At 32.6% G+C, this 13069-nt stretch overlaps 2 protein-coding genes and 1 long non-coding RNA gene across 15 annotated transcripts; 2 read left to right on the forward strand and 1 right to left on the reverse strand.

Annotated features, from left to right (window-relative positions):
- Positions 1–1195: 1195 nt before the first annotated feature.
- LOC112710082 (histone acetyltransferase HAC1) lies at positions 1196–5136 on the reverse strand. The gene is made up of 6 exons (XM_025762180.3): positions 4772–5136; positions 4429–4568; positions 2871–2949; positions 2223–2528; positions 1619–1836; positions 1196–1541 (listed from the first exon to the last, which is right to left on the reverse strand). Exons 1-6 carry the CDS (start codon positions 4772–4774, stop codon positions 1457–1459), a joined length of 831 nt encoding a protein of 276 aa, XP_025617965.1. The 5' UTR covers positions 4775–5136; the 3' UTR covers positions 1196–1456.
- A 590-nt stretch (positions 5137–5726) lies between these two features.
- Positions 5727–9452, forward strand: LOC140175024 (uncharacterized). The gene is made up of 4 exons (XM_072201919.1): positions 5727–5736; positions 5890–6223; positions 8922–9047; positions 9250–9452. Exons 1-4 carry the CDS (start codon positions 5727–5729, stop codon positions 9395–9397), a joined length of 618 nt encoding a protein of 205 aa, XP_072058020.1. The 3' UTR covers positions 9398–9452.
- A 211-nt stretch (positions 9453–9663) lies between these two features.
- Positions 9664–12973, forward strand: LOC112710083 (uncharacterized). 13 transcript variants are annotated; one of them, XR_011865267.1, is made up of 12 exons: positions 9664–9802; positions 10277–10348; positions 10471–10586; positions 10699–10750; positions 10840–10917; positions 11008–11064; positions 11177–11539; positions 11627–11713; positions 11809–11946; positions 12035–12169; positions 12341–12447; positions 12766–12970. It is a non-coding gene; the product is annotated as an uncharacterized lncRNA (long non-coding RNA). The 13 variants fall into 13 exon arrangements; XR_011865266.1 differs by having other exon boundaries at positions 10277–10586; positions 12766–12971; XR_011865263.1 differs by having other exon boundaries at positions 10471–10750.
- The last annotated feature ends 96 nt before the right edge of the window (positions 12974–13069 follow it).

The raw sequence follows: 13069 nt of genomic DNA on the forward strand, positions 1-13069 counted from the left end.
TTGTGCTTTTCAAAATTTAAAAGTCTAATATAACCTCATATGTTAACTAATTTTCAAATTTAATGTTTGCATTTATGTCTATTATAGTATTTTTAAATTTTAAAGCTATTTTACCAAACACAATTGATGTTGCTTATGTTTATTAAAAGTTGTTTTTGATTTGATTTACCAAACATAAATGCTACAACTTTTAAAAAGCCATCTTTTAAAAGTTAACTTTTACAAGCTACTTTTAAAAAGTAAAAGCTTTACCAAACTAAGCCTAAAAAACATGTTTATTTGTGAGTTTTATTTCTTGTTTATTATTAATTTTCAAAAATCTATAATTGATAAATAATCTTATTTAATTAACATACTTACATTATATTACACTCTCACATTACCAGTATAATTAAAAATTTAAAATTGTGAAAAAAAATTTAGAGATTGAACGTCTTCCATTAAAAATAATAGCCTCACTTGTTTGTTCGGTTGAAAGAAGTTTTTTTTTTTCTTTAAATAGAGCAGAAGCAGAAATAAAAGTAAAAGTAGAAAAATATTTTGTATTTATATATTTATAAAAGAATATTTTATTACATTAGAAGTAGTTAAATTATTTGGATATAACAAAAATTTTAAAAACTATTTTAGAGAACATGGTATTTTTAAAAATTAAAAGAGCTATAACTATTTTATGATATATTTTTTGGTACAAAACAAAATAATTACATCAATTTTTAATAGAAAATATTAAATACATAAAGATAAATTTGTAGTGTTATTTTATTTTCATAATTTCTCTTTCGTCAACTACTTTTGCTTTTGGTTCTGGAAGAAATAAGTTCATATTTGCCTCTCAAAATATGCATAAAAATAGCTTATTTTCTACTTCTAGTTTCTTTTAGAGTACAAACAAACAACTCATTAGAAAATAAAATAAGTATTTATTTTTGTAAAAATTATTTTTATTCTAAAAGTACAAACAAATGAGACCAATACTCTTATAAAAAGAGATGATAATAAAACTTGCCTTGTTTTTTCTGGGTTAAATTACTTATCAATCATGTAAAACTATTAGATAATGTTTGTTTCCAAAAACTGAATCTAGATACCCGAAACTAAAATTTCAGTTTTGGACTCCTGGGACACAATTTCATTTTCCTGCCAGTACCTTCAGAAAAAAGAGATACAAGGGATGAAAATTTATGGGAAGAGATTGAAACTTTAACAACATTTTCTTTAATAACTAAGGATATTTTAATAAATATCTTCATTTCATATACATATTTATTTTATATAACATCTGGACAGGCTAGTGTATACACTGAAACCTTCCATTGCTGTAAATCATAGAGGACTAATGATCAATAACAAGAAAAAAACTGATCTGCAGGTGCTATCCGACAAACAGCACGATTGTTTATTAAATGCAAAACATGCAAAAAGATACTAATCCCTGATTGGCAACCTCTGCAGCTCACTGCCTCATCATCCCCGTTATAGCAGCCCTACGCCGTGAATCAGACTGTTGCTGTGATCCCCTTGAATGCTCTTTCAAATCTCTGATTTAACCCATAAAAGAAAAAAAGTCAATGCATGAAAAATTTGAGAGGAGGGAGACAACGCCCAACACACAAACCTGCAACGTGGCACACGGCACCTCGATTCCTTGCAAGCATGAGCATGGAGTTGAAGCAAATACCACATTTTCCTACAACGAACACAACCTCCAGCTGCACGTGTTTTGCATTGCATCCCATGGCGGAAAAGCTCCTTTATTTTGCGGCAATCTGGATACTGGCAATGTGCAGAACGACATCGGGGTACATGCACAAGTAGATCAAGCATTTTCCGTAGCTGTAAATTCACACAAATTCATTTACATCAAAAAGCATGTATAGAAAGGTAGTTACTACGGACAAAAGAAGCAAGCAATTGACATCAAAATTAAGAACTGTGATATGTTGAAAAGAAGTTACTGCTTACACTTTATCCATCCCATAGATAAAACAATCACGAGGAACAGTGGAACACTACAATAGAAATCATTAATATGCCATATAATAACCTTGTCATCAATAATTACCACCCCCGCGCGCGGTCCAGTCTCCTGTTTTTTTTTTTTCTTTTTTTACCATGTAACAATTGATAAAATTCCTAAAATTCAAATAATTCACTAACTAAATGAGTGATACATGTCCAATTCAGAGGAACAAAAAATAAAATTAAATATTGTGCCATACCTTCAATTCTCGAAGCTGCCTTGATTCTTTGTTCTCAGCATCACAATCTGCCATTGATGGATGATTTGTCAACTTATGGGGATGATCAATGCCTCCATCCTTTTGATAACAAGACTTACATACATCATACTTGGGGCAAACTTCACAACGCCACCCTTGGCCAGTTTCTATGTCAAGATCGCATATATTACAGGTAGTGACAAATGCAGGAGCCGTCGGATTATGAAATGTTCTAGTATTAAAGAATTCACTCTCGAGAATATCATCTATGTCCTTCGTATCAACTGGAACATCATTGATTTCAATCTGCAAGACAATGCAAGTTATTTTAACAAAAAAAAAAAATTTAAACCCAAATTCGCTTCCAATCAGTTAGTGCCACACGATAATGTGTACTATTTTTTCACCTTTTTTTCTGTGAATATACAGAAAACCTAGAATTAAAATGCTCAAGGGGAAGTTGTGGCTGAAAACATAATCACTACGTGAGTTCAAATTGGAACTTCATAATCTGTCTGACAACTTAGTACCTCCAAGTAGCAATTACTAATTAGGCAGACATTAAGGTGAGTAACAAGCAAGTGCTAATAAAATTATCATATGCTAGAACAAGGGAAATGTTCTAATTAGGTAGAACTCTTTACTTACTGGATAAAGGGTATGACTCTGCCTTTGATCAATAGGATGTCTTTCTCTCTCTTCACGTTTTAATTCCACTTCATAGCACCTGAGAAACCATTTATATTAGATCAATGTATTGAATATTTTATAATAAGGATCAGGCAAACATATTATTGACACAACTGCACAAAAATAACAACAACAACAACAGGGATGGGGTGTCAAATAAATAATAATCGGATACAATGTTGAGAAACACAAATCTGTTATTGAGACAATATCATATTCCATAGCAGTTGTCCGAGTCTGCATTAAAACTGTTTGTAATACAAGAGAGTTTGAGCATGGCATAAGGCAGCAAGCAAAAAATCTTGTCATCCAGTTATAACTCAAGACCTGAATAAGAAAAAACTGGTAACTTAAATAAATAAATCAAGTATACTAATACTTTCCAGCTATCAGCAATAATGAAAGTATTCCCAACTCTGCAACAAGAAAGGTTTATGCCACCAAGTGGGGTTTGCTACATAGATCAACAGACGCCATTGTAGTCTATCATGGATCATGTCTGTGCTCAACCCATTCATATTTAAATATCTGTGATATTTCTTCCATAGTTTCCATGGGTTTCCCCTACTAAAAGTATTACCGACTCTAATGGTGGAATTTGAAGTGGATGACTAAGTGAAATACGATGAGTGGTGTGTCTGTGGGTGACCTTCAATGTCCATAGTCAATTTAGGTGAAAGCAAAAGGAAGAGGCTAGAAAGGAGAATACTACATCAAGGCAGGAATCACACCAGTGGAGACAGAGAGGACTCCAGCTGCAGATAAGCATGGGCTGTTCCTCACATCAAAGCCAGTAGATCTTGAGACTGCTATGACAGTTGACTAGTCACAATAGCATAAATGGGAAATAGAAAAGAATAACGGAGAAAGAGAATCCCAGAATTTGAATTAATATTTGACCAAATGGGGCTGCCGAAAAGGATGCCAGCATGAGAATCTTAATTGACAAAGCAGAAGAAACCTGCTGAAATTATTTGGGATAATAGATGATTTCCACTTATTCAATCCAAGTTGTCAGATGCAGATTTTTTTTTTATCCTGCACGGAAAACTTGTACGGTCAAAGCAAGTTCCAGGCAATGGAAAACTCAGCTATCATATTTCAAGGGGACCCGAGAGGTGCTTCAAACTGTTAACAGGACACTCAGAAGTCAGAACTTCACTCTGAAGGCAAGGAGAATTCCTCCCACCCATGCGGTTCCTTCAAACTGATTGAAGTGATTACAAAATGTAGTTCATAGTTAATAACTAACTGATTATGCAGGAGAACTCTACAAATGGGAGAATGGAGTGATAGGGCATAGTTGAAATTAGTTAGGCAGAATTCGAAGAGTGCAGCAGAGGGAAATAAAATATTCCATTTTCCTTTCTCTGTTCTTGCAGCCTTTCCTGTGTTTTTACTCTTTAGTTTTTACCCTACATCTCTATAGTAATACATACACTAAGATAGTATGTTTAACCAATTGCAGTCAACAGAATCATATGGCAAAATGGAGATATAAGTGAACAATACTTACCTATCACAGATCTGAAAATTCTCGCACTGGTTGCAAACCCAACGGTTGCCAGACACCATTGAAATACTACAATTACTGCATGCATGCTGAGGATCAGCCATGATAAAATCCTCCTTCATTGGGCAACTGGTCTCACCAAGCTGGAAAAAGATAAACATTTTAGGAAGAAAATCATTATTACACATATGGATTAGATAAATATTAGAAGCACTAAACCAAGGAACACGCCTAAACGTTCAAAGATATAGTTATATCACATAAACCCTAATCCCGAACCCCCAACCCCCTAACCCCCAAATTCCAAACCCCCAAACCCTAATAAATCACGTAATCTCATTCATACCATTTTCGTTTCCGAAATAGAAAGTCAGAAAGGTATGCTGGAGATGTTGGATCTTCCGTTTGGTTTTAATCGGATCTTGTTAGAGTGATCATACGATTCATACCGCAGCACACGCAAATAATGCCGACGAGATATCGAGCTTAGTCATGTTTTTGCTTCTACTATTTTCGTTGTCTTTTTTCTTTTCAATTGACGATCGGTTGTAATTTAATCCCACATTTTTACATTTTATTTTAAAATTTAGACTATATTTAAAAAATAAATACAAAAATCAATGTCAAATCCCAAATCTTTTTCTTTAATCTTTATGTTATATTTTATATGAAAAATATTGTACACCTCAAAAACCATTTACCATTTCAACCGATATATATTATATTTGTATATATTATATATATTAGTTTGCACCTTTTTTTAACTAAATAATTAACAATTAGAATAATTAAATGCTTGTTAAAAGTAAAATTATATATTTTAGTTTGCACAATAAAAAAAAAGATTTTTTTTAGCGTCTTTAGTAAAATTTTAGTATTAAAAGTAAAAATATTAGAAAAATAAATAATATCTTTTTTCAAAAGTTATAATTTATATTTCTTTTTAAAGATGTTTTTTTCTTAAAAAAATATTTTTCATGTAATAAATAAACAAAAAATATTTTTATATTATTATACTCACACATGTAATTGATAGATAAAAATATATTTTTGTACCAAACATGGTTCTGAAAACCGAACCGGACCGGCCGGTTCAATCGGATTAATCGGGAATCGGTCACCTAGCCGGTCCGGGTAAGGTCAGAAACCGTTTGAAAAAAAACTTGTGAAAAAACCGGTCGAACCGGCAGTTAACCGGTGAACTGACAAAACCGTCCGGTTTTTTAACGGGTTTTTGGTTTAAATACTCCATCCAAACGGCGCTGTTTTATACTTTATTAAAAAAAAAAAAAAAACCCTAAATGGCTACCCGTCCCCCAAGACCCCCAACCCACTCCCACTCCCCCTCCCACTCCCACTCTCACCCCTCTCGGCATCTTCTCTCTCAAACTGAAGAAAGCTTGAGATTGAAAGAAGAGGAAGAACCCTAGCCACCCACAATCACCCAGCCCGTAGCCACCGCAGCCCCCAGAGCCCCGCATCGTTTGTCATCGCTGGACCTTTCTCTCACTAGTCCCTTCTCTCTCTCTGTCGCGCTTTTTGTCTCTCTATCGCTGCTTCGCTGCTCCTCGCCGTGGGTCATCGTCGCCGCTTCTCTGCTCCTCGCCGTGGGTCGTCACTGCTTCTACCCTCCTCCTCTCGAGCTCGCTTTGTCGTTGTGGTTCGCGCCGCTTCGCTGCTCCTCGTCGGGGGTCATTGCGCTTCGCTGCTCCTCTGCTTCAAGCCTTCAACCATCGCAGGTTTCAGATCTCAGGTCTCAAGTCTCTTCTTCTCTGCTACAAGCCTTGAACCCTCTCAGGTCTCAAGTCTCAATCTCTAACACTCCCTGATTCTATTTCCCTGACTCTATCCCTCTGACATTTGAAATTTATTCTGAACATGCATATGATGTATTATTGATGATTCTGCTGAATTTTGAGATATTAATGTTATGAATTTTTATTTCAATTCAGCCTGTTCATATTGAATTAATTCTGCTGAAGATTGAGTTATAAATTTAATTGTTTAATTTTTTAATTTGACTGAGATTGACGTTTAGATCCAACCTGTTGTATTTGTTTTGGTGAATTGTTGTTTTGCTGTTATTGATTCAAAATAAAAACATTGCCACAATTCTGCATTGAATTTACTATATGGCTTCATATGATTTGGTTGAATTATGCTTATGGTTCTTAGATTGGATACATGTTTTGGATGTTTTGGTGAGTGACTTGATTGAGTTACAGAAATTCACATACTGGAGACTGGAGAGTTGGAGTTTTTTTAATAATTTTATTATATATTTAATAAAACCGGTTCAACCCCGGTTGGACCCCGATTGGACCATTAAACCTGTCACCTGACCGGTTCAATGACCGGTCCGGTTCTCGCAACCTTGGTACCAAACATAAAACAGTTGGGCTACTCATCCAAACCTTTTTGCATCTAAGTCTATCCAAGCAGGCCCAACACAAAAAATATCCACTCTCATTAAAGAGAGTGTATATACGCGCCTAAATCCCACAAAACATTACCCCTTCTCCTCGCACTCTAATATGAAAAACGGTTCGTTCCTCTTACTCAAAACTACAACAAAAGAATTTTAAATCTCTCTCAAAATCTCTCAAAAATCTTTCAAATTCTCTGCGGAAACTACTGAAGAATTTGGTGGTGTGTTTAAGATCATCAACCAAAAACACACAAAAAGAAGAACAAAAATTTCGCAAGGTACTGAGAAAACTATTATTATTATTTTCAGTTAATTTCTCACAAATCTCGCATTTTTACCAGTTCAATTTACGGTTTAGTGGATTGAGTTCATTCATTGATTAGAACGAGTTTCTCTTATTCCATTTTTCCCCGTTTTTCTTCGTAACTAGGGCATCGAATGAAACTGTGTTGTTAGTTTATTGGTTCTGATAAATAATTCACTTCATCTCTTAGTTTGATTGAATTCATTTGCACGGAGAAAGAATTGAATGTATTTTTCTTGCTATTTGAGTCTTTATGACTTTTAGTTCAAATTCAAACAATTTCGGTTTATTTGTAAATTGACTGTTGTATTATTCCTTATAACCAAAATGAAAAAGAAGACCATGTCAAAAAAGGAGAAGCCATATTACAATGTAAGCATGTACACATTAAATCAACTCTATTTTTGCATTATAAATATATCATATAACATAATGTTTCAAATCCTTGCAGAAAACTCACAATTTGAGATGCTCAATAAGATCGATAGCTAGGGTATTCACAGACTTGAATGAAGAAAAGAAAGCTATCATTGACGAAATGGGCTTTGGTGCACTGAAACATATCCCAGAGTTGAATGTCTCGTACTCTTGAGGAAACTGATTCTTTCCTTTGATCTCTATCATGGATTCTTGGACACGCGGTGTGGGAGAATCTACATAACCCCTACCAAGATAAGACATGTACTAGGCCTAAATTCACGCGGTATTATAATATCCAATTTTTACATTTTCTATTTTTTCTTTTTGTTATTTTTATATTAATTTGTTTATATTAAAAAATTTTAGTGTTGGTGATAAATATTGACCAAATATTTTATTCTTTTCATAATTCCCTAAAACACAAACTTATTTAGTTAGCAGAAAAAATTATAAGCACTTGAAACAAAATCTCAAGGGAAATGATTTTGTTTATTTACCATTTCATTATTTGCCTCAAAGGCAATCCAGTCGACCAATCTCGTCCGTGTTCAGTGCGCCACCCATGGTGGCCTGAGAGCATTATCTACTTCTGCAAATTTTGTTTCATGGAAATATATTATCATTAACACAAAGATGCAGCCATTAACTGAAAGTTTTTTTCCTTTTCTCTGGGTTTTGATCCCCTTGATCAGGAAGCTAAGCACATGATTCCCCAATTTCATTGTTGAACTGTCTACACATGAAGGAGAGGTGGCTTATGGATCAGCGAGACTGCACTTATTATTGTCGGCAACAAAAAGCATTTTTGGACAAAGAGGATGAATGTTGTGTTGAATTTCAGCAAGTTTTTCTCCCCTTCAACACTCATATCTGTCACAGATTTTGTCAAAAATGCCAAAGTCGCACCTTTAAAGCTGTCAATAATCTCCTTCTGCTGGTCATTCAGTTTGCTGTAGACAACTTTTTCAAAAAAATTATCCCCTACAATAGCACCAGCACTAAAATATTTTAATGTAAACAAATCAGTTCATATTTAAACAACCACTTAAAAATACTCAATCATAACAAAAATACATCAAATTCATTTCTGTATCCAAAAGAATGTCAAATAAACTAAGGAATGAATCGAAAATTTGGGGGGGGGGGGACAGAAATAAAAAAAGAAAGGGAAAACAAACGAAAGGAAGAAGAAAGAAAAAAAGAAACCTCTCATCCTGCATTTGTCTTCGGAAGAAGAAATTATTTCTGAATCTGAGCATACTTCTACCATCACTTATCAGAAACTATCTCTTTATTTAAAGTTTTATATTCTTGTTTTAACAATATTTTTTGTATGGATTGCAGAGAAGAAGAAGAAATGGAGAACCACCACCAAAGAACAGAAAACAACCACAAAGAGAGGCAAAGAAACAAAACAAAAAGGAAGATTGTTCAGATGGATTCTAAAACCAAAACTGAATCAAAAGATGAGTAAGATTGAGAAATAATTATTTTATTATTATAAATATATATTCTGTTTTTATTGATTGAGTCTTTTTTATTGCTTGTTCAAATCTAAAATAATTTTGATTTATTTATGAATAATTTCGGTTCACTTGATGATGCTGTTAACTATTGATAATTTCTAAGTTTTATATTGTTATTTTAACAAAACTTTCTGTATGTATTGCAGAGAAGAAGAAGAAATGGAAAAAACATCACCAAAGAAAGGAAAACAACCACAAAGAGTGGTAGAGAAACAAAGCAAAAAAAAAGGAAGATTGTTCAGACGGATTCAGAAAACAAAACTAAATCCGAAGATGAGTAAAATTGAGAAATAATTATTTTATCGTTATAAATATATATTCTGTTTTTATTGATTGAGTCTTTTTGACTACTTGTTCAAATCTAAAATCATTTCGATTTATTTGTGAATAATTTCGGTTTATTTATGAATAATTTCGGTTTATTTTCACTTGAATTTGCTGAACTTATTTATATATGCTTGTTAAGTTAGTTATAGCTCTGATATTTATTAGTTGTATACATTCAATGTGTTTTTAAATCAAATTTTTTTGTATAAATTATCAGAAACGAAGAAGTAGAGGAATGAGTAAAAAAAGAAAACAAAAAGAAAAAAGAATGAAGAGAAAAAATGACGATGCTACAAAAAAAAATGTTGCTCCAGGTGAAACACAGAGAAATGACCATGACTCGACAGACGCACAATATGATTTATCACAGATGTAAGATTCAGTTTCTTGTATAAAGTGATTTTTCTTTCTCTGTTAAGTTTTCCTAAAACCTGATTTAATTTCTATGCTTTTAATGAATAATATTTATTTTTTTTTTTGCTTAAACTATCCACTATAAATTTGGAAAGTGAAAGGAACCTATGTTTCAATTACAAACAAGCTTGAGACGGTCTATAAATGCACCAAGCGATACTAAGTAATTTCTCTTAACATTTATTTACTTCTTCGATTTTTTATTAGAATATCTTGGTTAATGATTTTAATTTCATATCTTTTTTTATTAGAAAAAATACCCCTAAATCCCAAGTTGCAATTTTTACAAGAAAAAATAGCATGAAAAAAAAAGAAAAAAAAGAGTTTACAATCTCCAACTATGTAAGTTAAAATACTTATGTTGGTCTTTTAAATTTAAATTTAGGTAATAATTTTTTTTAATTATTGACACGGAATTCTATTTACTATCAGTAGCCCAACAGCTGATCGTCAAGAACAAATCTTTGTAGTTTGAGAAGAAAGTCGGTCTCAATCTCTGGATATGTGAGTTTTCCAATTTACTTTCTTATTCTAATTAGTGTGGAGATTTCACTTGGTGCAGATTTCAAATTTACTTTCTATTCTAATCACGCAACATTAACTCTTTTTTTATTTACCTTCATTAGAGATCCTATTGCAATTGCTCTTCCAAGTTCTCTTGTGGAAGAGCTAAAACAAGAAAAAAACCTTTACTGTTGTCCTTTCAGAAACTAAAACAGAAAAAGCTTCTGTTAATAAGCAGGTTTTACTTAAAATCCAATTTATTAGTTTTGATCCTATATGATAATAATTTTGGTTCATTATTAAACACTTTTCTGTTTAATCTAACTGCCCTCCGGAACCTCAACAACAAGCCCACGAAGAAACTTCAGCAAGGGAATTAGAGCAAGAAGCTCCTGTAAATGTGTAAGTTTTACTTAAAATCCTTTTTATAGTTATGATGCTATCTAATAATAATTTTGGTTGATTTTAAAACACATTACTATGTAATCCAGCTACCATCTTGAAACTCAACAGCAAGCCCCTGTAGAAACTCTAGCAAGGGAATCAGGGCTAGAAGATCTTGTAAATGAGTAAGTTTTACTTAAAATTCAATTTATCAATTTTGATCCTATATAATAATAGTTTCAGTTCATTATAAAACACTTTTTTGTTTAATCCAGCTGCCCTCTAGAATCCAAGGAGCAAGCCCACAAAGAAACTTCGGCAAGACAATCAGAGTAAGAAGCTCCTCTTAATGTGTAAGTTTGATGTTATATCATAATGTTTTTGATTATTTTGAAAATTTGCCTCTGTAATCTTGCAATTCTCCCCCTCTTCGGCATTGGAAAGATGACATTCCTTCATTCGGCCTTGATATAAGTCCACCAACCTTTCAATCAACAGTAACAATTTAAAATATTGGTAGAGGCGGTGATGGATGCTGGGGTGACAGCAGCATTACAATATGCAGAGAAAACAAGTGTAGAGCCAACTTTGAGCACCCCTAAAGAGTACAAGACTTCGGTGAAAGAAAAAGCAATAAAAAAAGAGTTGAGGGAAAAATGTTATCAATGGATGATGCAAATCAATGTTGACAAAGATGAGGAAAGTAATGAGTTCGAAACCATATTTATGTTGGACCACAGAGCTCATTTAGAGGGGGATAGATGCCACTTCTTGTCTCTAACACTCGAATAAGACGTAGAAAATACGGTAAATTTTCTTCAGCTATTACATTAACATTAATGATTTTCCTAAAAAGTTATATTCCTATATATCTAATAAATTTTAGTCCTATAGATGGTCTCCACAATGTGTATGATTCTAAACAACAAAAAATGTCGCAGATTTGATGAGGAAGTATACTGTGTGCCAATAGATATTATGGTAATCCAAATTTTTTATTCCTTAAGTAATTTCATATCTGAAATAATTTTGGTTCATTTATATGTTAATTTGGTTTATTTATTAGTTTATTTCAGTTCATTTTTGCAGAATTTAATGATAGAGAAGCATAGGGACAAATACATTGATCAAAAACTAAGAAGGCCTACCAGATCAGTGAATTCATGGACTATCTACCATTTCTGAATAAGAAAACACTAGCATATAATCTATTTGTAAGTTGTGCTTTCTAAAACATCTTTAATAATTCCGTCGTTTCCTATCATTTGGACTGAAATATTCTATCATTTTTCTAAACTTTAGCTGTTTGCACCAATTTGCTATGGAGGCTATTGGTGGTTGTGGATTGGTGATGTTCAGAAGAAGGTCTTCCATATCCTAGACCCCATCAAAAAAAAAGATATACTTGAGAAAATAATAGCTTTGAATAAATTTGTTGTAAGTTATTTACATATTACATATTTTTGTTGTAAGTTATTTCTTATTTCTAGCCATTCTCCTCTAATTAAATCATATCAATCATTCTTTGTGCCTGATTGAGTATTGTTTGTGTGCTTGGTTTTGTTCAATTATTATTGAATTGAAGTGTACTTTTTGTATCCTTTTTAGGGCTTAATAGTATCCTAAATGAAGGTCTATGATAGGGTAAAATATTTAGTGGATAATGAAGAGGACGTTGAAGCACCATATATTATGATCAATGGGCAACGAACATCGTATGAATCTTCCTATTATTCTTTCTTTGCTATAGTACTGTTATTAATATATTTTACTATGCTTTTTTGTGTCTGTCTTATTGAACATGTTTTACTTTCTTATTTCTTTCTTAGTTATGATTGCGGAATATATGTAATGAAATGGAAAGAAACAATTGATCCTAAAAAGATAAAAAAGGAGAAATACAAATGTAAAAACTGGAAACAAGTTACTATCATTACACATAGTTGATTCTCTATTTCTAAATTAATAAATTTCGGTTCATTTCTTAGTTCATTTGGGTTCATATTAAGTATTTTTTTTCAATTAAATTGTAGGAAGAAATAGATACTTTCAGGCAGGAATATGGTCCAACCATTCTCTTGGACAAGGTAAATAAATTCAAAGACAAAGTCATCGAGGCAACTGAACGCATAAGAATCCCAGAAAGTAAATAACTTCAATCTGCAAAATTGTAATGACCACTATTTTGTAAGGAATTGTAAAGAGGCAAACACTTCTTTGACTCGTTGTAAATGGTAATGTATATATTTGAAAATCTTTTCTTAAATTCCTTTTGATTTATTTGTTGAAAATGGCTGGGCTGTATTGAGATCACATTAATTTAAATGAATCTAAATT

The sequence above is a fragment of the Arachis hypogaea genome, chromosome 9 (genome assembly GCF_003086295.3).
Source record: "Arachis hypogaea cultivar Tifrunner chromosome 9, arahy.Tifrunner.gnm2.J5K5, whole genome shotgun sequence".
NCBI classification, from domain to species: Eukaryota; Viridiplantae; Streptophyta; class Magnoliopsida; order Fabales; family Fabaceae; genus Arachis; species Arachis hypogaea.

Coding starts and splice junctions, on each gene's coding strand:
- LOC112710082 (XM_025762180.3), bottom strand. Junction 2,950..4,428: donor AATTTTCAGATCTGTGATAG/GTAAGTATTGTT, acceptor ATGGTTTCTCAG/GTGCTATGAAGTGGAATTAA. Junction 1,542..1,618: donor TGCCGTGTGCCACGTTGCAG/GTTTGTGTGTTG, acceptor GGGTTAAATCAG/AGATTTGAAAGAGCATTCAA.
- LOC140175024 (XM_072201919.1), top strand. Junction 6,224..8,921: donor CAAGCCTTGAACCCTCTCAG/GTCTCAAGTCTC, acceptor TATGGATTGCAG/AGAAGAAGAAGAAATGGAGA. Junction 9,048..9,249: donor AAAACTGAATCAAAAGATGA/GTAAGATTGAGA, acceptor TATGTATTGCAG/AGAAGAAGAAGAAATGGAAA.